The following is a 16,216-nucleotide window of genomic DNA, read 5'->3' as shown; positions in this document are numbered from 1 at the left end:
ATATGAGCCTCCACATTGTGAAACGACACAAACGATTGAGTAAATCGGGCAGCTACATATAATAGAGTAATTGGAATATAACGTTCTTGGCAGGCCAGCAGGATCATAAAGCATTATCATTTATTCCAATTAAGCTAATGAAGAAAATATTAGATAGCCATGTTAGCACACGTAAAAGCAGGGCTCACGGCTGCCGAGTAATCGGCAATGATAGCCTCCACGGCTGCATACAATCCAGGACCCAGAATGAACAGCCCGACAGCGAAAATGAAAACATTGAGCAGGGTCAATGTTGTCCTTCCCAGGCCTGCAAACAGTGATCCCCGATTGAGCTGCCAGTACGCGATGGCAAAGTAAATGAACCCAAAGAAGGAGTCAAATGCAGCGCTGAGCAGAGACAGGAAGTCGCCCATACTTGGGATGACCTCTGCAAACACAAATCCGAGCAGCCACACTCCGACCATAACCAATCCCCAAGCTCCCCAGCCAATGAAGGTATTGCTGTGTGCGTGTCGGGATGTACCCATGATCTTTGTGTAGACCAGTTTTGCAGTGACATTGGCATAGATCACGCCGATGATCAGGGTGGGTACAATGACAAAGCCGAAGGATGCTTTCTTGTAGACGACTGAGCCCAGACTTCCGAATGCCGGGGCTGTGGAATATTGACCCAGATAGCGGAATCCGATGGCAGGCGGCACAATGAACAGGATGCAGGAGATTCCAGTGAGAACGGCCAGGGCCTTGGGGAAGTCTTGGGGCTTCTCCATTTCGGAAATGAAGGTCGGGAAGAGAATCTGCGGGACCCAGATGAAGGTAATGTTCAGCACGGCGTTCATGCATGCCACCCAGGTCGTTCCCGGGCGGGGGAATGCGTAGGTCGTGACCAGACCGTCGGTTGGAAAGTTGCCATTGTAGCCGTAGAGCGGTGCAGACTCAATGCCTGCAAAGATGAGGAACAGGAGGATGGCGATTCCCATACATGCGGCTGTGGATGATTAGCGGAGGTCAGATTGCTGAGGGGCATCACATACATGAGAACATCGACATGAAGCTGACATGGTGCAATGTCCGTGGCATGGACATGATGACTCCCATGATTGTAGTAATCACCGAGAACACCGCTGTGCATAGCGAATGATCGGACAGAGTATTCAACACTTTGGCGCCGGTCAAGATGTGGAATCCGATGAGTAGGATGTTGTTGGCGAGCAACATGAAAGCCGAGAAGTACCACGCGGCCTTGCTTTTCCCAAAGATGTAGTATCCGAAGTCACCTGCGCTTCGAGTGTTAGCACCGAGCCCATAGCCCGTTCACATTGTGTCCACTCACAGATATCTTTGATTTGAGGGTACTTCATGATGTACTTGTGCATTGTCATCGAGGTATACCAGAAGATCAAGGCACACAGAACCATGGTGATGATACCAGGTACCCATCCCAGCACACTTCCCTGTTGGTCAGTTTCCCATTGACCTAGTGCCTAGTGTACAGAATCACTCACGAGAGGGACCACGATTGGGCCATGATTGCCAGGCAGACCTGCTCTCCGGCGAGCAAGCAAGCCGTCTTGTGCCACGACATGGTCCGAAGCTTGATCTCATGCTGGTGATCTAGTTCTGTCAGCGCCATCCTGCGAGACCTGCAAGCACCACCAGCATACCTTCCGCCACCAGGGCAGTGATTGTATCGCAGGAATCCGAGCCATCGACATCGCCCAGCGCATAGCCGGGCTGTTTCTTCTCGAGGTCATTCATGGTGAGGGACTATGGGGGAAAAAAAGATGAGATCGGCAATCCCTGCAGTATTTAAATGCACGTGGATTTTGCCTTCTCTGTGTTTTTTTCTGCCTCTGGCGTCCATTGCATCAGCCACTAAACCGAGTTCGCGTGCAAGTCACCGCGATGGCGCCATAATTGGTCTAATCGCGTATCAGTTATCGGTGTCGCCGGCAGTCTGACCGCGGCCTTGGCTCGGCTGACTTGGCTGTGATTGGCGCATTCGTCAAGGTTTCAAGGCTTAGCCGAATAAGAATTAGCGTCCAGCGAAGGGGATGTCTTGGCATCATCCTCTTACTCGGGAAGATTGGGTATTGGATCCTTTAAACTGCTATGCCAACTGATCCAACGGGTGCGAGATGGTGAAAATCATTTAAGCCTCGATCATGGTAACGAATCACGTCATGCCCCTGAACCAAGACCCCTGGTTAGACCCTATCTAGTCAGGACCTAGAGCGAGGAAGAAGATGGTAATTCGGAGCCATCACGCGCCGGGGTAAGCGGCGCGCGTCAATTGGTGCGGACTGGCTGCTGACTAACTAAGCAGCTGACGACTTATCTAGGTAGGTAACATCCATGGATATATACACGGCTCACATCCATCTTCAATCAAAGCCCTGTATTCGTCCTCGAACACTGTGACAATTCAGAAAAGTAAACTCATGAAGCACAATTGGGGTACAAGAACCATGTGATATGTATGTAGTGTTTCAAAGAAGCAATATTCAGGATTATGCGGAAGGTTGTCAATTTTCACAACACGACGTTGGGGTTTAAACCAGTATCGGAGTTAAATTGATTGATTGGTTGATGTGCGCCCATGCGTGGTGTCCTCGACACATTTCCCTGTCCATATATAGTAGCCTTGTCGCAGTTCTCTCGGCCATTGCCTTTTGAATCGGGCCGGTAGCATTGCTACCTGTGTAGCGAGGGCGTCGATGCGATCCATGAACTAGAGCGTAGTTTCACCGCACACGGCTGTCTGTACTGCCGTAGGCTGGCAAAGCATGCCTCTGGGGTTCACTACTGCCACACTTGCGGCGGCGGCTGAGTGCGTGGACTGCGCTGCCGTAGAGCTGCGTTCTGTGCTTGCGGTTACGCCTTGTGAGAGATCAAAAGACTTGAGCAAAGGGCTTTTCAACATGATATTTTCGCTGTCTGCATCGTCGTTGCTGAAATAATGCGCGGGACGCCGCCAACCCCATTATTGGCTCCTCTTCTTTTTGTGTGTAGACGGAGACTTTGCGGAGATTCTGAAGCAGAATCGCAGCGTTGTGCCGATTCTGGTTCCGAGCGTCCAGCCCACTTTTCTCCCCCTTGACCTCAAGTGTGAAGCATGGAAGCACTATATCTGTAGTGCAATTGATGGAGGTGTTGAGGTCTGAAACTGCATGCCCACTGCAACATGCGTGAGGGGACTTTGAACGAAGGCGGTTGGGCCAAGCAGCTGGGGTATATCAGTGCTTGTATTGTCGATACCTTTCCTGATACTAACGGACACTGCCGGAATTCTTCGGTTTCTTCATTCATGAGAGGTTTGGATCCACGTCTCTCTTCCTGGAGTCGTTTGATAAAGGGAAATGCTAAAAGCACACTCCTTCCTATATAATAATGGATGCAAAACATTCACGTTAGGATTAGCGCATTTCAGTATTATGTTTGACCTCATATTTCGCCTCATATTTCATCTCATGCTTCACCTCATATTTAACCTCATATTTGATCTCATATTTAACCTAATAATTGCATCGAGACCACTGGCAATTTAAGGCTCTATGGTCATGATGCGGCGATGCGGGGGACAACCTTGGGAAGGCCACTCATTTCCTTTTCAGCAGCAAGATCTCAGTATTAACACAGATTGTTCGGCAATCATGACATGGCATACGTGGAGGTCGAAGCATACTTGGTCGAGAAACCACACCTCAGTCTACTGGACCCGAGTAGTTCGGTAACCGGGCCTCGGCTGTCTCCGCACTCCCCGCATCAAAACCCGCCTCCACTCCACTTCTCTTCTTCACATACCATGTCTTCCCAAAGATATTTCGCGATTGCCCAGCGCAAACAGGAAGCGCTTGATGCTGCTATCCCTGCTGAATGGCGTCTACCCGCTCACGCCATTCCGGAGGGTATGCTCTCTATCGCCGAGTCCATTACCGAGGGCCCCAAGAAATATGAGCGCTTGAGCGTCATGGAGATCCCACGGACATGTGGTCTGCTGTCGGCCGAAGAGCTGGATATAACGGAGAACTATAATATTCGGAGGCTGGTCGCCGAGATGTCTGATGGACGATTGAAGGCGGAAGATGTAGTACATGGGTTTTGCAAGGTAGGGACACGCGCATCTACGACCTCCTTGCTTTTGGTCGCGCTCACCGACTAACAACTACCACAGAGAGCGGCTATCGCGCACCAGCTAACTCGCTGCATCACGGAGCCCCTGTTTGACCGCGCATTGAAACGAGCCCAAGTGCTAGATGCCCATCTCCAGCGCACGGGCACCCCGTTCGGCCCTCTTCACGGCCTGCCTGTCTCAGTGAAGGATACATTCAATGTGCAAGGAGTAGACTCGAGCATTGGATTAGCTGCATTGGCATTCAAGCCCGCTAAAGAGAATGCCCCGTTAATCGAGCTGCTTGAATCCCTCGGCGCGGTGATCATCGCCAAGACCAACATCCCCCAGACACTCGCAACACTGGATAGCTGTAACCACCTGTTCGGGCGCACTTTGAATCCTCTTAACCGACAATGGACTGCCGGTGGTAGTACGGGTGGAGAGGGTGCGTTGATCGCCATGCGTGGCTCGATGGTTGGCTTTGGTACGGATATCGGTGGTAGTATTCGTGTCCCGGCCATGTGCCAAGGTATATATGGCTTTAAACCCAGTTCCGGACGTGTTCCATTTGGAGGTCAGGAAAATGGCCAGATTGAAGGAAAGGGTCGGATTGGGTTGCAAGCTGTAGCAGGACCGTTGGCTCGCTCTGTTGCTGATATCAATGCCATCATGGCCGAGATTGTCCCACGCGCTGAATTGTTCGGGGAGGATGGGATTCCAGGCTCATGGTCTTCACACTCTGTGCCAAAATCCCTCTCTCCCCCTCGGGGTCTCACTATCGGTGTGCTGAAAACAGATGGTCTCGTTACCCCCCTTCCTCCTATCACCCGTATTCTGGATGAAGTCGCCGAGACACTCCGCCATACTCCCGGCGTTGCAGTTATCGACATCCCTCTTCCTTCGGTCCTGCCCAAGTGTCAAGCCCTAGCGGGCCGACTCATGGGTATTGATGATGGCTCTCACATGCTTGATCTGATCGAAAGCATGGATGAAGAACTCACCCCTTGGTTGCAAGGCCGTATGAAGCGTGGCAAGGATCTCACCATTCCTCAGCTTGCAGCACTACAAGCCCAGCGTGCAGAATTTGAAAAGGAGATGTTGAAGATGTGGACTCTATCAAGTGGCTCGTCTAAAGCTAGACGCGTCGACGCTATCATCTGCCCGGTAGCCCCACACCCGGTGCCGCAGCTTGATCGCTACAATGCCGTTGGTTATACATCTACGTTTGTACTACTGGACTATCCAGCAGGTGTAGTCCCTGTTCGTTCTTTTGCAGAATCGGATCTGGAGACTGGACGGCATATGGACGCCCCTGTGCTGGGCAGTTGGGACAAAGCTAACCGGCAACTCTGTAAGTTCACACCAATAATTGGCTTCTGGGGCTGGAATTGCTAATGTTCTATATACAGGGAACGAAAAGACAACCGACCGTCGTGTATACCTGGGCTCACCCCTCAGTGTTCAAGTCGTGACCCCCAAACAGCATGATTATGAGCTCTTCCAAGCAATGGAAGTCATCGACCGAGCTATACAGGGCCAAGCAGGACCAGCCACTGCAAAGCTCTAATAAGTGACCTGAAACTTAAATGGCAATAATAGATCAACCATTACGACAGAAATCACTAATGGGCATCTTAACAAAGGTACACAGTAATTCCATTCAAGTCCATATAAGTCATGGAATACAAGGAATCAACTTCAAGACTCTCCCAGCTCCAAAACTAAAGTCTACCTTTAAGAACGGCTCCACCATCCGTAGCGATAACAGCGCCATTCAAATGACTCGAAGCCCTAGACGCCAAGAAAACAACAAGTCCCGCAATATCTTCCGGCTTGCCAAGTCTCCCATTAGGCGAGTACTCCTCCATCTCCTTCATCCCGCCCTTCGCCTCGATCAGTCCACTGGCCATCTTGGAGGGATAAAAGCCCGGTGCGATAGCGTTTGTCAAAACATGTCTCGGACCCAGTTCGACGGCTAGGTTCTTGGCAATGTGGATTGCGGCTGCTTTCGACGCTGAGTAGGAAGGCGTAGCATTCTCGCCGACGGTGCCAATTCCAATTCCGGCTACCGAGGCGGTTATAATTACCCGTGAGGGGTTGAGTAGGGTAGCGGTTTTGGTGAGGAGAGGTGTGAATCTGGGTGGTATGTTAGTTTTGTTTCAGTTTTCTTTCGCGGAGTGGATGGGATTATTATTGAGCTTACTTCTGAATCGTATAGAAAACACTCTTCACGTTCAAATCCATTACCTTGGAGAACATCTTCTCCGGGTGTGTGTCGAACTTCTCACCCCATGTTGCACCGGCGTTGGCGAACAGGATGTCGACGTGGTCGGTTGTTTTGCTCACCTCTGCGACTAGGCGGTCCAATTCCTCCATCTTTGCGCTGTCGGCTGGGACGGAGATGGCCTTTGCGCCTGGTCGCTTGTTTGGCAATGCGTTCAGGGCTGCGACGGCTTCATCGCAGGCTTCCTTCTTGCGAGAGGTGATATAGACTTTTGAGCAGCCGGCTTGGAGCAAACTATTATTGATCTTAGTTTCTGGGTTGCTTTGGCTTGTTCTTGGTCAATGGCTTACCCTGATGCTGCGTGTAGTCCTAGGCCTCTGGATCCGCCTGTTACGACGGCGACTTTCCCCTCGAGAGAGAAGATGTCGGAGAAATTGCTCAGCTTGACTTGATCTTCGGCAGACATTTTGGTTGTTGGAGGTCAATTGGAGGGAGGTTTGGAGCTTCAAATAGTTTGCCGGTTAGCTTGCGCCGATTTGACCGAGGCTCGCGGCTGACCCCGCAACCCTTCAAGGTTGGGAACCTGGGGGATTAGTAATCTGCAGCAAGGGTCAAAGGTCAAATCATTAATGGTGCAAATGGTAACTTCATGTTAGTATGGAATTGATTGAGATATCTATTGTGAGGTTTGCAGATATCAATGGGAGGCAGATGTTGGGATGGGGGCCAGGTATCGCCAGTCATAACGCACTCTCTTGCAGTACATTCAAGTTCACGGATAAGCACTGATGTCTTTCGCCAGTTCACAGAATTCCCAAGACCAAAGGGTTTCTCAAAAACTTATATTCAGCTCTTCAGTCTTTGGCCCTCTTTGACCCTCTTTGATCAAGATGCTCTTATATATCAGAGAGGCTCAATATATCACTTGGTCGGGACCTGGAGCTTCTCCTCCCACTTTGATACAAAGATGTATACAATGCCATCAACAGCATCCAAGCATCGGAAATCACAAGAATGAACCTGATATATGCCCTATATACGGTCTCTCTATGGCCTCTGTTTAATGCCAAAAGGTTCCACTGGACCCTGCCAATCAAAGTAAACCGGAGCAAATGTGCTCAATCCCACTCAATTGGGAAACACCTTGGTGGCCTCAACTGACGTGCTTGGAGGACCTTGTGGCTCTTGATCCTCCGTCTTCTCCTTTATGTTCTCTCTTTTGATTCTATTCACAACATCTCCCTACAATCATGGCCTCGCAAACCCACACCCTCCCTCCTTTGCCTTACGGCTACGATGTAAGACACCCCAGATCTCCAAACCCAGGTCTCAACATGTTAACACCACTCAGGCCTTGGAACCCATCATCTCAAAGCAGATCATGGAGCTCCATCATCAAAAGCACCATCAAACCTATGTGAACAACCTCAACGCCGCACTCACAGCCCAAGTCACAGCCACCCAGTCAAATGACGTCCCTTCCCTTATCGCCCTGCAACAGAAGATCCGCTTCAATGGCGGTGGTCACATTAACCACTCCCTCTTCTGGAAGAATCTCACTCCCCCCGGTACCCTCGGTAATGATATTGCCGGTGCCCCCGCCCTCCGGGAAGCTATTGTTTCCCGCTGGGGTTCGCACGAGGCTTTCGTCAAGGCGTTCGGTGCTGAGCTTCTTGGCTTGCAGGGGAGTGGATGGGGTTGGCTCGTCAGTAAGGGAGGTCCGAAGGGACGGCTCGAAATTACTACGACTAAGGATCAGGATCCTGTTACTGGGCCTGATGTTCCTGTTTTCGGTGTTGATATGTGGGAACATGCTTATTACCTGCAGGTCGGTTTCATTCTTTCGCTACTGCGATGTGGACTTTGCTGACTGTTATCTTAGTATCTGAACAATAAGGCTGGGTATGTCGAGGGTATCTGGAAGATCATTAATTGGGCTGAAGCTGAAAAGCGTTACACTGCTGGCGTGGAGAACCTTTTGAAGCTCTAATTTGAATAGTTGACTAAAGTTGCACGATTAACTATTCCTACATTCTAGTCAAAATAGTTCCAATACACTGGTATCACAGACACAGTTAGGCTTCCACGCAGATATTATAAACAAGTAATAAAACTCCATTCCAATGATACCCATGAAATACGTATGTACAAGATCCCAAAAACCAGATGATCTAATTGTATCCCACAATTCCGATCCCCAGAATTGAACCACCCTCCTCTCTGACCGTGACCTGTCGACCAATAATCCCCTTCTCCGAAACACCCAAGTCTAACCGTTGAGGCAAGTCAAACACCATCTCAGTATGACTTGCCGATCTGGAGTTTCGATCTTTCGTCATTTCCAATCGGAATTGATGAAGTGGAGTATTCTCCAATGAAGTGTTTGAGATATCGCCATATTTCCTGCTGAATGGTTAAGGCTTTGTCTTTCGGAAGATGCGTTCCATTCAAAAGGAGAAGAGGAAGGTCTTACTCGATCCGCACATCGACACGTCCACACTCGCGAAGCGCATGGTATGTCTCGGTGTCATCCATTCGGAAGATCGCTTTTGTTTTCTGGGATGGGTCTGTGTCGCGGAAGAAGAGAGAGTATGAGGAGATTGAACTTGTTGAAGATGTAGATGTAAATGACGAGATTGATTCTGGTGATGAGGGTCGGGATCCCTCTGATGGACTTGGGCTAGTGCGATTCTCGGGGAAAAGAACGGCGATGGTGCCTCCCATGGTTGGACGGGTGCTTTCTCCACACATTGTATAGAGTGGAGATTAGATGGAAGGGGTGGAAGAGGTGAAAGAGGTATAAGTAGCTGTGTTGTAGATAGTGAATATGTTCAGAGTCAAGAATAAGTGAAAGAGAAAAGAGAAGCGAAACCCAATGGCCAGAAGAGAGGTATAAATCCCCAAGGTTGGCCACCAAGGTGACGATGAGCGGGATCGAGCACAACTGAGCACATTTGCGGTGGAGCCTGAGGCATCCAGAATCATTTTCAGTCGATTCCCCATGAACTAACTCATACACAAGAGAATAAGACAGCACACTTGGATTATTATATTTCCTACGCCTCACACGAGCAAAGTATCATCACCAGATATCTCTTGAGAATTCTACTGTATCAGACGGTGATCCCCCAACCACTCTCATTGGCCCGTTTTGATGCCCTTGACCGCCCCCCAATCGGTAAAGCGGCCGAGCTTAGAAACTTGAAACTCGAGGCTTCTGAGCGTAGATACTAAGGCTAGTATCCTCATTGGCAGTCAATTTGAATACTGTTGGCCTTTCTCCAGGCCTCTGCAAACTCAAAATTGTGTCGAGATATTCCAACCCCTTTCTGTGCGGGTCGACGGTCTAGAATGGCCGTTTCTAGAAGCCCGTTTGCCGTCTGCTACCTGATTAGCGTATACTTAGAACTAAATTAATTCTTTGGGGTAAACATCTGAAATACGCCAAGAAAATCTCAACTGTACACTAAACACACACTCTATTGCTTATCCTCTTATCGCCAGAATGGCCGACATCCATGCCGCACCTCAACCCCACTCTCCCTCCACCACACCATGTCCGACTACTACGACCTGGGAGACTACCGTCGCCAGGTAACAACTGACAACAGCGATGCCCAAATCTGGTTCAGCCGGGGCCTAATCTGGGCCTATGCCTTTAACCACGAAGAATCCGTTCGCTGCTTCGAGAATGTCATCGCGGCCGACCCAACATGCGCAATGGGGTACTGGGGTCTAGCCTTCGCGCTAGGACCGAATTACAACAAGCCGTGGCAGCTCTTCGACGGGGACGACCTGGCGGCGACGACAACGCGCGCGCATCGCGCTGTCCTCGACGCGAAGAAATATGCTCCCGCGGCGTCGGCTTTGGAGGGCGCGCTGATTGATGCGTTGCTTTGTCGGTATCCGCAGGAATTGCCGGTTGGGGATTGCTCCGTGTGGAATGCGGCGTATGCCGACGCGATCACATTGGTTTACGAGGAGTATCCCGATGACCATGATGTTACGGCGTTGTACTGCGACGCGCTGATGAATCTGACGCCGTGGAGTTTGTGGGATTTGAAAACGGGCGACCCGACCCCTGGCGCGAAGACGATGCAAGTAAAGAAGGCGCTGGATCGTGTTCTGGATCAAGATGATGCGCTCTGTCATCCGGGTTTGTTGCATTTGTATATCCATCTCATGGAGATGTGTGGCACGCCGGAGATTGCCTTGCCAAAAGCCAATTGTTTGCGGGGGCTTGTTCCTGATGCTGGCCATTTGGAACATATGCCTTCCCATATTGATATCTTGTGTGGTGATTATCGACAGGCGATCGCGTCAAATACTTCGGCCATCCGTGCTGATGAGAAATACCTTGCGAGGCAGCCAACAAGTCATTTCTATAATCTCTATCGGGCACATGATTACCATTTTAGGATGTATGCTGCTATGTTGAGTGGGCGGTCGAAGATGGCCCTCGAGACCGGCGCTGAGCTAGCGCGGGTTCTGACAGAGTCGATTCTGCGTGTTGAACTGCCGCCCATGGCTGACTGGTTGGAAGGATTCGTGGCGATGCAAATGCATGGGCTGATTCGTTTCGGTCGCTGGAACGATATCATTGCTCTAGAGTTACCGGCTGATCAAACGCTCTACTGTGTGACTACAGCCATGATGCACTACGCTAAGGGTGTTGCATTTGCGGCCACAGGGAAAGTCACAGAAGCAGAAGAAGAGCGCGAACTATTTCAGCACTCAAGGCAAGCGGTGCCTGACTCACGCATGCTCTTTAACAACCGCTGCATTGATATCCTAGGCGTCGGAGAGGCAATGCTGGATGGCGAGATCGCGTATCGACGCGGCGAGTATGAGACAGCATTCAGCCACCTGCGCGCAGCCGTTGATAGAGATGATTCGCTGCCGTATGATGAGCCCTGGGGCTGGATGCAGCCGACTAGGCATGCGCTTGGGGCGTTGTTACTTGAACAGGGGAGAGTAGAAGAGGCGTTCATGGTCTACGCTGCGGATTTAGGCATGGAACCCACGTTGCCTCGGGCGCTCCGTCATCCGATGAATGTTTGGGCTTCGCATGGGTATCATGAGTGTCTGGTCAAGTTGGGTCGGAAAGCTGAGGCGAGGGCTTTTGCGTCTCAGTTGAAATATTGTTTGGCTCGGGCCGATGTGCCTATCAAGTCTTCTTGCTTTTGTCGGCTTGAGACTGATTGATACTGTTTCTTTGCTCTGGTTACTTCTGGCGCGATACCCCAGGGTTGTTAGGCCTATACGCCTGTCCAGAATATGCCTTGCGAACCTCCCTTCAAAACGGACTTGAATCTGGAGAAGTTAAAAATCACCAGTCTACTCCAATCTCCTACGAAGCAGCTTCCCACACAGCGCACAAGGATATAAATAGACCACCATCATTATCCCTCGGGCCCCCAACTCCAGCTACATCCCACCCAATTTCTCAAGAATGACATAAACGACCGGTCGGAATTGAGAGCCTGGAGACGCTCAGTAGTCCGCTCAATCCCAGCGCTTGTGCGAGGAAGGCAAATACTATCCGACAAGTGATCGCCAAAGTTCTACTCAAACTCGTAACCCACAAATCAACATAAGGTAACAGGGGAGAAGTGGTAATCAGGAACCAGTGCATATTTCTTTGTTCCAGAATCCGGCCTCGCCATATTGTGCGGAGGGCCGAGGAATGAGTTTTCTCCGTTTTCGCATAAGAATTCATTGATCTCCTTTCCAAGCCAAGTTGCATGCCCCAGGAGACCGGTATTTTGCTCGCAACCGATGTCAACATCCATCTGTCGATTATGCTCCCCTTGAATGTGCTTGACTCTTGCCAGGCACTGGCACTAGTTTGGTATACGCTTGGGATTTGTCTGGTATCAGGTCATTTGCCCTTTGCTTTGCCAACGCTATCTTGTAAAGATATCTAATAATGGTTACCTGGCGATTGCTTACAGTAAAGGGATAAATCTCTACAAGGAGAATTATGAGGGTTATTCTCAAGAAGACAGAATGATTCTGCATTGTTCGAGGGTATAAACTTGTTGGATGGTTAGGATACTAGAAAGGTTCGGCTCGGGCCGGTACCAAGATGCTGTCTTCGAGTGATCGAGACATTTAGATTGCTGGTAGCCTTCGAGAATAGATGGCGCTGGGTTAGTAAGTTTTTATCTTTATTGAAACTTATCTTCAGGCCAGCTGCAAGGCTTGCTTCCTTTGATGGCGATGATATATTGAAACAAGCTTTGCCTTTTCTTCCCAGATTTCATGTTACGTATGAGATATAGAGTAGAGAGATTCGGAGTATCCATAGAAACAATATTGGAAAATGAATTCGTGTGCGTCATTTCCATGTGTTCTTGGCCAATATATACGGTTTTTTTCTTATATCAGCCTCGTTCCCTACCGTCCCCATCGAAGGAAGGCAAGAAAGAGCGCATAAGTTCTTCGCTGAGGGAATCATAAGGAAAATATGAATCATCTGTTTCAGATGGGAGTTGCAGTGAAGTCGTCAAATCAGGAGTCGGGAAATTGAGGTATGTCGTGTAAAAACCAGTTTCTGGGACTGGTCCAAAAGTATCCGGTCGAAAGGAATCCATCAAGTCTTCCGACCGCGGGTCATGATAGTCGCTGGGGGCATATGAAGCCACTTGGTCGGACCTGGAATGAAATCCAGACGTCGCGTCGGTCACCAAGTTTTCAGGTTGGGGTGACGAAAAAGGTATATCGTCGGTGTTATAGTTCAATTTGTTGGCCAGGTTTCGGAAGCTGGAGTTGCACAGTTGCCATGCCCGACGCGAGCCAACACTGCGGTCCGCCATTGCAAAAAGCCAGCGGATGGATTTCTTTGATAGTCTAACGAGGTTGTCCTCGTCTTCCGGCGCGTGGACGCAGCCAAATGAAAGCTCAAGGAGAATGATGGTGGCGGCCTGCATGAGATAGCGCAGTACACCCCACCACGGACATAAGTGGTAAAGCTGAAAGACGTTTGGATCATTCGGAATCAGATCAAGCATGCAGGTAGCTGATTCCAAAGTGAAAATGGCCATCGTATAACCATATGTCCAAGGAGAGTCACTCTGGCGTGCATCCCGCCGACAAAAGCAAGGGCGGCCGAGGATCATCCGCGCGCTATAGTAGTGAAACGCCAGAACTAATCTGCATCGAAGCTGCTCAGGGCTGTCGTCAGTCGGCTCTTTTTCAAAGTCAAATGCGGCGGGCAGGCCCGATTTCCAGATATTGATTCGAGCTCTGAGTTCATCAAGCCGGCTTTCAATCTCCGGCCACGCAAGCGCCACAGCGTTGGTTGAATAGACCTTGTTCACAATTTCTTGCGTGACTACTGCCAGATCACAGTAGTAGAGATAACATAGCCCCATATTCGCCGGCAAGCCTTTCAACCAAGTTTGATCCCGTGGCCGGGATTTCTGGGTTTCGTCTAGAGCGCTGATCCATGAGCTCGCCATCACCTCACTGATTCGCTCTTCCCTCAATGTATCGTTATTGAGAACCTCTATGGCCGTTGGATCATCTTGTAATTGGTGCTCTTCAAAGGGGAGCGGGAGAGGAGTAGAGTAACCGCCGTCGAGAGTATAGATTGCCCGACCGGTCATCACGCCCAACAAATGCTCAAAAGTGTACAAAGACCACCATACTCTATAACGTGTTTCTTTAGCAATGCTGGAGTTTTTCGGGTTTGCGGCTCTGAGATTGAGGCCGAGTGTGATGGCCGAACGCAGAGCCAAAGCTTGGATTCGCCACGCACTATTCCAAATCAGTTGGTCAATTCTGGTCTGTGGAAGCTGCACTTGGATACTCACCGATTGATTTGATCTGACGCAGCTAGATAGAAAGCAATTAAGCCCTCAACTTGAACTTGCTGCAGATCAGGGTGGCTGAACAAGATTTCGCCGTTCATACTTAACCGGCGACCCCGGGTCAGGTATACCAAATGATCATTCTCATCGCCACGCCACGGGGCCTTAATCAGATGCGCATGCCTGGCGGATATTGCAAATATTATATTCAGGATCGCAAGCCACTTATCATTCGGCCGGTTCGAGTGATCGAACAACCCTTCGTACTGGAGACGAAAGATGGACTTGCTGATGATGGGAAAGAAAGGGTGAACCGTTTCTAGGTAGTCGTCAAGGAGCTGATTGGCAAGCGGCTTAGACGGTAGGGTGTAGAGCTGTATCGCCTCCGGCACACAAATATCGAGGTCATCGAGGCGGTAGTTCAGGGTATGAAGAGAGACTCGATCCTTTGTCGGTTCCTTTTTGCCAGGGCCCGAGGCATCTGTTCGACTTCTTCCAGATCGTCGGTTGATTTCCTTCTGAAGCCTCTTCATCCATGAAATTTCCGAGGATTTTCCAATAAAGCCGGTTGCGCGAGTGCGAGTCGTCCGGTTTAAGTCCTCATCCACTCGATCAATGGCTTCCAGGGACCCGATGGACAGTGGTGAGGATGGTTTGTCGGATTCAACCGTATTCTGTGATGTCGATAAAAGAGACTGCGGGTATTCGAAGGGGGTTGTATTCTGGCCATGCTGATCCCAGTATTAGCGACAGTTCCTCCGGGGGTCTGGTCTTCACATATTCACCTTATCCAATAAAGCCTTCACCCAGCCACTGGTGCGAGACTCGGTGGCATTCCGCAAGTCGTGTAGCAAGCTCTCATATTCTTGCACTGCTGCTGAGAGTCTTTGAATCTCCCTGTTGTGTTTCCATAGATAAGACTTGAGTTGTTTTGTTTTCTTGTGTTTGTTTCTTCCAGCCTAGTATATTCCAGGGCTCACCTTGTCATTTTTTCTCGCCATCCCACCGGATAATAACAAATGAGCCCCAGTTCTCGGCATTGGCGGCAGAGAGGTGTGTCACCACTGCATTTCGACTTCCGGCGTCGACAAGCCTCACATGCCCGGGGCACCCTGCGACTGTATCGCGGGATTGCGTCTGTATTCTGGCGCGGAATTGCAATTTTGGCCAGTTGAGCATCTCCGACCGTTGTTTGAGCTCTATTCGTCCTCCCCGCGGAAGCTAAATCGGTCGAGGGTCCACTTAAAATTGCAGGGGCACTTTGTGGCTCGGAGGGCTCGGAGGGCTCAGAGGGCTCTGTTTCTTGCCCATTCCCGTTCTTCATGCTGGAGAACATATATTAAACAGAGAATCTCTCTAAACTCTTTTGCCAGGAGAATAGCTAGCTTAATTCACCCAGAAAATAGGCGGCCAATAGGTTGCCAGGTGCGACACTATTGCTTCGGTCTGAGATACCGCCAATCAGAAGCCCGCATTTCCAGAACCGGAAACATGTGGAAACGCAAGCCCTAAAGTTGACGGAGGTAGAAATGCCATCCCCCCTTGATTTGATCTATGCCGAAACCTTGACGGCAGGTCGTATCCATAGATTCGGGATTCTAGGGTTAGCAGAGATGTTTAGCGAGCGTATGTGCCACCAGGATCTCGTGTGCACCCGATGCAAGCTCAAAAATATGCATGCGGTCTGCCAGAGTATCAATAAGGATGCACTCAATTTTTCAAGTACTTCTGTCTGGGTTGGGTTTCTTTCAGTTTCACCGCTTCTTTGCCTATCTTCGAGTGCTTCGGGTCGAACATGTAGGCTCGAGAAAGCTTGGAATGTAAATGAACCATCTGGTATATGCTGGTAGTTCCCCAGAAAAGCTATACAATCCTAAAAAGAATTAAAAGTATAGATACTTTCCATACGTTCATCTGAAAAAGGCATTGATATTCTAGATAACAGAAACGGATGTGTCGAGGCATTGGCCTGGGAGATGATACGATGTATCGTTTACTTTTGATTCCAAATGTCGCGAGGTCAGTCACTTCGCTGTGATCAAGAGTCCATAAGCGGCTGTACTT

At 49.8% G+C, this 16,216-nt stretch overlaps 7 protein-coding genes across 7 annotated transcripts; 3 read left to right on the top strand and 4 right to left on the bottom strand.

Annotated features, from left to right (window-relative positions):
- Nucleotides 1-149: 149 nt before the first annotated feature.
- Nucleotides 150-1,758, bottom strand: N7511_004952 (uncharacterized protein; the record flags this gene model as incomplete). The annotated part of the gene is made up of 5 exons (XM_057127377.1): nucleotides 150-988; nucleotides 1,035-1,277; nucleotides 1,334-1,449; nucleotides 1,506-1,614; nucleotides 1,665-1,758. 5 exons carry the CDS (start codon nucleotides 1,756-1,758, stop codon nucleotides 150-152), a joined length of 1,401 nt encoding a protein of 466 aa, XP_056986267.1.
- Nucleotides 1,759-3,805: 2,047 nt separating this feature from the next.
- N7511_004951 (putative general amidase) lies at nucleotides 3,806-5,681 on the top strand (the record flags this gene model as incomplete). Its single annotated transcript, XM_057127376.1, has 3 exons — nucleotides 3,806-4,108; nucleotides 4,175-5,465; nucleotides 5,524-5,681. The coding sequence occupies 3 exons, from the start codon at nucleotides 3,806-3,808 to the stop codon at nucleotides 5,679-5,681; spliced, it is 1,752 nt and encodes a 583-aa protein (XP_056986266.1).
- Nucleotides 5,682-5,835: 154 nt separating this feature from the next.
- Nucleotides 5,836-6,804, bottom strand: N7511_004950 (oxidoreductase, short-chain dehydrogenase/reductase family; the record flags this gene model as incomplete). The annotated part of the gene is made up of 3 exons (XM_057127375.1): nucleotides 5,836-6,250; nucleotides 6,318-6,632; nucleotides 6,689-6,804. 3 exons carry the CDS (start codon nucleotides 6,802-6,804, stop codon nucleotides 5,836-5,838), a joined length of 846 nt encoding a protein of 281 aa, XP_056986265.1.
- A 784-nt stretch (nucleotides 6,805-7,588) lies between these two features.
- N7511_004949 (superoxide dismutase) lies at nucleotides 7,589-8,328 on the top strand (the record flags this gene model as incomplete). Its single annotated transcript, XM_057127374.1, has 3 exons — nucleotides 7,589-7,636; nucleotides 7,690-8,166; nucleotides 8,221-8,328. The coding sequence occupies 3 exons, from the start codon at nucleotides 7,589-7,591 to the stop codon at nucleotides 8,326-8,328; spliced, it is 633 nt and encodes a 210-aa protein (XP_056986264.1).
- A 181-nt stretch (nucleotides 8,329-8,509) lies between these two features.
- On the bottom strand, nucleotides 8,510-9,089 carry N7511_004948 (uncharacterized protein; the record flags this gene model as incomplete). The annotated part of the gene is made up of 2 exons (XM_057127373.1): nucleotides 8,510-8,741; nucleotides 8,812-9,089. 2 exons carry the CDS (start codon nucleotides 9,087-9,089, stop codon nucleotides 8,510-8,512), a joined length of 510 nt encoding a protein of 169 aa, XP_056986263.1.
- An 804-nt stretch (nucleotides 9,090-9,893) lies between these two features.
- On the top strand, nucleotides 9,894-11,543 carry N7511_004947 (TPR domain protein; the record flags this gene model as incomplete). The annotated part of the gene is made up of 1 exon (XM_057127372.1): nucleotides 9,894-11,543. One exon carries the CDS (start codon nucleotides 9,894-9,896, stop codon nucleotides 11,541-11,543), a length of 1,650 nt encoding a protein of 549 aa, XP_056986262.1.
- Nucleotides 11,544-12,724: 1,181 nt separating this feature from the next.
- Nucleotides 12,725-15,476, bottom strand: N7511_004946 (uncharacterized protein; the record flags this gene model as incomplete). The annotated part of the gene is made up of 4 exons (XM_057127371.1): nucleotides 12,725-14,099; nucleotides 14,156-14,883; nucleotides 14,938-15,049; nucleotides 15,133-15,476. The coding sequence occupies 4 exons, from the start codon at nucleotides 15,474-15,476 to the stop codon at nucleotides 12,725-12,727; spliced, it is 2,559 nt and encodes an 852-aa protein (XP_056986261.1).
- Between the last annotated feature and the right edge of the window lie 740 nt (nucleotides 15,477-16,216).

This window comes from Penicillium nucicola, assembly GCF_028828085.1.
Source record: "Penicillium nucicola strain IBT 29836 chromosome Unknown utg000003l, whole genome shotgun sequence".
NCBI classification, from domain to species: Eukaryota; Fungi; Ascomycota; class Eurotiomycetes; order Eurotiales; family Aspergillaceae; genus Penicillium; species Penicillium nucicola.
Note: the sequence above shows the minus strand (reverse complement) of the source record. Positions and strands in the feature narration are given on the sequence as shown.